Source organism: Pelophylax lessonae, assembly GCF_965119305.1.
Source record: "Pelophylax lessonae genome assembly, chromosome: 1".
Lineage (NCBI taxonomy): Eukaryota > Metazoa > Chordata > Amphibia > Anura > Ranidae > Pelophylax > Pelophylax lessonae.
Window position 1 is genome coordinate 28,041,071 of NC_138768.1, and position 5,506 is coordinate 28,046,576.

The 5,506-nt window shown below is 43.9% G+C and overlaps 1 protein-coding gene across 1 annotated transcript; it reads right to left on the reverse strand.

Moving 5' to 3' along the window:
* Window positions 1-3,789: 3,789 nt before the first annotated feature.
* LOC309566203 (vomeronasal type-2 receptor 26-like) lies at window positions 3,790-4,509 on the reverse strand (the record flags this gene model as incomplete). The annotated part of the gene is made up of 1 exon (XM_082271302.1): window positions 3,790-4,509. Exon 1 carries the CDS (start codon window positions 4,393-4,395, stop codon window positions 3,790-3,792), a length of 606 nt encoding a protein of 201 aa, XP_082127428.1. The 5' UTR covers window positions 4,396-4,509.
* Window positions 4,510-5,506: the final 997 nt, after the last annotated feature.

Here is a 5,506-nt window from a genome sequence, read left to right on the forward strand (position 1 = left end):
AATTACCGGCTCTTATCTCACCGAGGCCAGGAACCTCGGTGACACGTATCTTCCGTCGACCACGGATCCATGTGCCCTGCCACAATATATATATATATATATATTTTTTTTATTATTGTTACTTGTCCCCCAGGGCAGTACCCAGAACCCCATACCCCTTTTATGGCCAATTATTTGTATATAAGCCTTCAAAATGGGCACTATTGATTTTTCCTGTTTGGCTCCCATAGACTTCAGTGGGGTTGGCCATTCAGGTTAGAACGTATCCCCTGTTCGGGAGTTCTGCTGCAAATTGAAAAAGGGGTGCTTAACCCATCCCTAATCAGGACACTAACCTCCATTCCTTTCAAACAATATGTTCCAAGTTTCCAATCCTTCATACTAACTTTTACAAATATTTCTGCCTGAGATACTAAAACCGGGTTAAAAACACCCCTTTGTTGGATTTAGTAAGGTTCTATCTTCAGCCCGGTGCATACCAAAAGGGAATCTCATATTTTCAGGAGGTTGAATAACCCCCAACTCTCAGGGCAAATCTCCACTTATGACCTATTTGGAGGATCTCCTACACTTTACAATTTCCCAAAAACAATGGAACTCAGTGCTGCAGGGCACATTAGGATTCTCTAAATGTATATCTCACTGGAAAACTGTCCAGAAAGTTGTGCATAAAATGTACCTTACCCTGGTTAACCACTTAAGCCCCGGAAGATTTTACCCCCTTCCTGACCAGGGGGTATTTTGCGATTCGGCACTGCGTGCCTTTAACGGACAATTGCGCTGTCGTGCGACGTTATACCTAAACGAATTTCACGTCCTTTTTTTCCCACAAACAGAGCTTTCTTTTGGTGGTATTTGATCACCTGTGCGATTTTTTGATCACGCGCTATAAACAAAAAAAGAGCGACAATTTTGCAAAAATAGCAATATTTTTCACATTTTTTTATATGAAATTCCCCCCCAAAAAAATGTAAAAATCAAAATTTTTTAACATTTTCAGCCAATTTGTTTTATGCTACCTATGTTTGGTAAAAAAAATCACAAAAAGCGTTTTTCGATTGGTTTGCGCAAAAGTTATCGCGTTTACTAACAAAGGGAAAGATTTTTGTCATTTTTGTTGTTTGTTTTTTTAACGCGTAATGGCGGCGATCTGCGATTTTTTTTGCGGTACTGCAACATTGCGGCGGACAGATCGGACCCCTGACTGACATTTGTGACACTTTTGGGGTTACCAGTGACATTACTACAGTAATCAGTGCTATACATATGCACTGTTACTGTAAAAATACACTGGTAGTGAAGGGGTTAACTTTATTCGGGAGGGAGGGGCTGTGTGTGTCCCTAGGGGCGTGCTTTCTACTGTGATTGGCTATGGCTTGAGCTGTAAGGACACTGATCAACGGATCTACATAGTAGATCCGTGTGATCAGTGTCTTTACACCGAGGAGAATGACAGGTGGCTTGTTTACACAAGCTGCCTGACTTTCTCCCTCTCCCCCGCTGATCGCAGAGTGGCCGGCGGACATCGAGTCCGCCGGTCACACGCGCGGGGGGGTCCGTGATCACGCGGGAGCAGGAGCGCGCCTCCGGGGGCGCGCGCTCGCTCCCTAGACCCTCACAAGCAAGCGACGTAGACTTACGTCAGTTTGCCTGTGAGGGGCTGACCGCCGCCGTAGATAGTCAAGGCAAGTGGTTAAGCTAGCTCATATCTATCCTACTCATTCTTCTCAGCTCCTCACCATCACATGTGCATGACTGCCTCCCCTACCCACAACAGTATCTGCTCAATGATGTCTTGTCACCTTACAATAGCAAACCCTTTTTATTATTATTTACAACACATAGCTATTTTCAGGGCTTTTTTTTCTCATACAATAGGTGCAGGAATTCACCACAGGACCTCCATAACCCTCCTCCCACACCCCCACCCCAAACCGCATCAAATAGTGGGTGTGGTCAAACATCACTAACAGTGAGGAGGGTCTTAAAGGGGCATTAAATACCAGGAGTGCATAGTACAGTACATAGTAGGTAGAGAGTGCAGAGTTCAGGGTATGCTGCACACAGAATGCAGAAATTAGCCTTCTTCCACAGCTGCTTACCTCTGCATCCCCCATCCCCATCTCACTTTCACCCCTTTTCTTCTCTAGTACCTCCCCATGCACTGTTGGTTGCTCACTTGCACAAAGGTCTTCCAGTGGGGGTGTCGGCATCCACAATGCACTCAGGGTACCTGCATCTGCCTTGTCCCTATTCCACACTTAGCTGGAGCGGCTCAGGAGACAAGCTGTCATTTATAGACACGGAAGCCAAACCTCTGTGTTTACAAGTGATAGTGGTGAGATGGGAGTAATAAGCCTGAGCCAGAGGTGGTGGAACTGAGTTCCACCAAGTTCCAGCTGAAGAAAAAAGCCTGGCTATTTTACTCATACATCCATGATTATGTAGTCCAGTGTTTCCCAACTCCGGTGTAACGTTAAAAAACCATACCCCGTGGAGAAACCATACCCTCGTCACTTCCGGGCTGAAACAGCTGAGCAGCGCAGCAGTGCGCATGCTCAGAGCCCCGGATACGTGATTGAACATTAAAGAATTAGACAAGTGCGCATGCTCGGTGGGCATGAAATTCTCACGGCACTGTGTCTAATGTAAAACTTGCGGCGCTTACATTAAAACAGCTCATCTGAAACGTAAATCATCTCCGCTCTTCGCCCTGTAACTGCCCTCATCTCCGGTAATAAATATAAAAGCGGCGGCGGGTGTATGAGATGTAAATGTGACGGCGATCGCGGCTCCGTGATCCGCTTTTATATTTATTACCGGAGATGAGGGCAGTGACAGGGCGAAGAGCGGAGATGATTTACGTTTCAGAGGAGCTGTTTTAATGTAAGCGCCGCAAGTTTAACTACCGTGAGAAATCCATACCCTCCGTAGCGGAACCGGAAGTGACGAGGGTATGGTTTTCTCACGGGTATGGATTTTTCACGGAACACCGGTCCTCAGGTCACACTAACAGGCCAGGTTTGCAAGAAAAATGAAATACATCACAGGTGATATCATTTGCTGCTCAGTGATTGCAGTATTCTAGTCTGCATCTCCCCAAGGTAATACTTAAAATCTGGCCTGTTAATGTGCCCTGAGGACCAGAGTTGAGAAACACTGATGTAGTCCATACTGGAAAGCAATGTTCTAATTACATTGAATGGATAATTGTTTAATAACATACTCCTTATATTGCCGTTTCTCTCATGAACAACTTTGTCTTGATGGTGCTTCTTGAACCACTGTTGTTTGCTATCCTAGTTTACCTTTGTAATTTTTAAACCCTCTGAAAAGAAGGTAATGTTATTAAAAAAAAAAAAAAATTAAAGTTAAAATTAAGCTTCTCACCTCCCAGTGCTAAGCCCATCCTTTGTCATTCAAATGTGAAAAGCCAGAGCCTCCAATGCCCACTTAAGTGTTGACATTTGATGACATTGATGGGGCTTAATATTAGGAGAGGTTGGGTTTAATTTTGACTTGAGAAGAAATCTGATATTTACATACAGCCTGTATTCAATTCAATAGATTTCAATAGATTTCAATAGATTTTTAGGAGACATGAGGATTTATTGAAGATTAACACAGGTGTTTGCAAGAAGCATCAAAAGGTACAGCATTGCTACTACTTAACACCTTAGGACAAATCAGGTACATTTAAAAATCCAGATATCCTTCAGCCACAAACTATGCTGCTGTATATTAGTCAACCTAACTTTTCTTTACATGATTGTTAAAAAAAAAGAGATACTATGATTTGACTTTGTCAAAAAAATGTTTTCTGGAATTTTTCTCAGGTTTTCTGATTATTATGTAACATTTAGGAAAAAATATACATCCTAATATTCCAGCACTGGAGGCCAATATGGCGAATATCTCCACAGCCACCATGTATTTCCCTCTGGTGCTCAGATAGGCCGGGATCATGGCAATCCAGACACTGCAGAACACCAGCATGCTGAAGGTGATGTACTTGGCTTCATTAAAACTGTCAGGTAATGTCCTCACCATGAAAGCCAGAACAAAACTCACAGCTGCCAGAAATCCCAAATAACCCAACATAGAGTAGAACCCGATAACTGACCCTTCATTACACTGAATGATGATCTTTCCGGGATAGGAGTGCATGTCAAACTCTTGGTAGGGAGGAGACATTGACAGCCAAATAACACAGATCAGAACTTGGACAGAGGAGCAGATTATGACAACAGAGTCAGAAATCTTCTCTTTCACCCACTTCCTCCAGTAGCTGCCGGGTTTGATTGCTTTGAAGGCAATGAAGACTGTGATCGTTTTGGCCAGAACAGAAGAGACAGCGATGGAGAAGAAGATTCCAAATGACATTTGTCTCAGCATGCAGGTTCTATCCACAGGACGTCCAAGGAATAAGAAGACACAGAGGAAGCTCAGCAAGATGGAGGTCAGGAGGATGAAGCTCACATTCCGGTTATTGGCTTTCACAATTGGAGTGTCCCGAAATGCAATAAACAATGACAGTATATAGAGAGTTAAAGCAGAGCATAATATGGCAATAATTTCAAAGGCCTGGGTCATGATGTCCTTCTCATAAGACAGATAGTCATATATTTTGAGGATACATTTCACTTTTCTTTCATCTGGCCAATGGTCATGAGGACATTTGTGGCAGAAGTCGCTGTCTTCAGGAAGAAAACAGCAGATGTTACAACATTTAATAATGATTAAATTACCCAAAATAATCAATTACATTACACATATTAGACCTTTCTTTCCTAAAGTGGTTTTAAAAGTAGAAGGTTTTTTACCCTAATGCATTCTCTGCAAAAAGGTAAAAAAAACCTTCTGCAAGCCGCCCCCCCCAGTCCCGCCTAAAAACGCACTGGAGCCTGATCTCAATCCAGAGATGTTCACGAGAGTAGAGGCTCTCTCTCTCCTCATAGACTCAGACATGGAAGTGGGAGCTTATGGCTTCTGCTGCTGTCAGTGACAGCCAGTGAGGATGGAGCAGGGTATGGCTAGCCAGAGCTAGGTCGGGAGCGGGCACACATGAGTGCCTCCATAGCAGGATGATAGCTATGGGGGGCAATCAGCAGGGGTGAGGGACCAGGAGCTTTGGCGGGGAACCAGAGAAGAGGAGGATCAGGACTACTCTGTGCAAAACCACAGAGCAGGTAAGTATAACATGTTTGGAATGATCATGTTTTTTTAAAAAAAAGTGAACCTTTAGAATGACTTTAAAGTAGATTTAAAGCGGAGTTCCGGCCACGAAAAAGTTTTTTCAATAAAAATATCCCCGGGACAGTCAGGGCTAGTACATTCCACAATGGATAGCCTCTGTACTGTCCCGGGTCGCACTTACCTTTTAGAAGAAATACTTACCTTGAAAATGTCTTGTCCAGCGCTGCCATCTCAGGTGTGGGCAGCTGAAGCCAGCGCGTCCTCTTCTGCGTCCTCTTCCGTGTCCTTTTCTCCCAGAATGCGCCTGCAC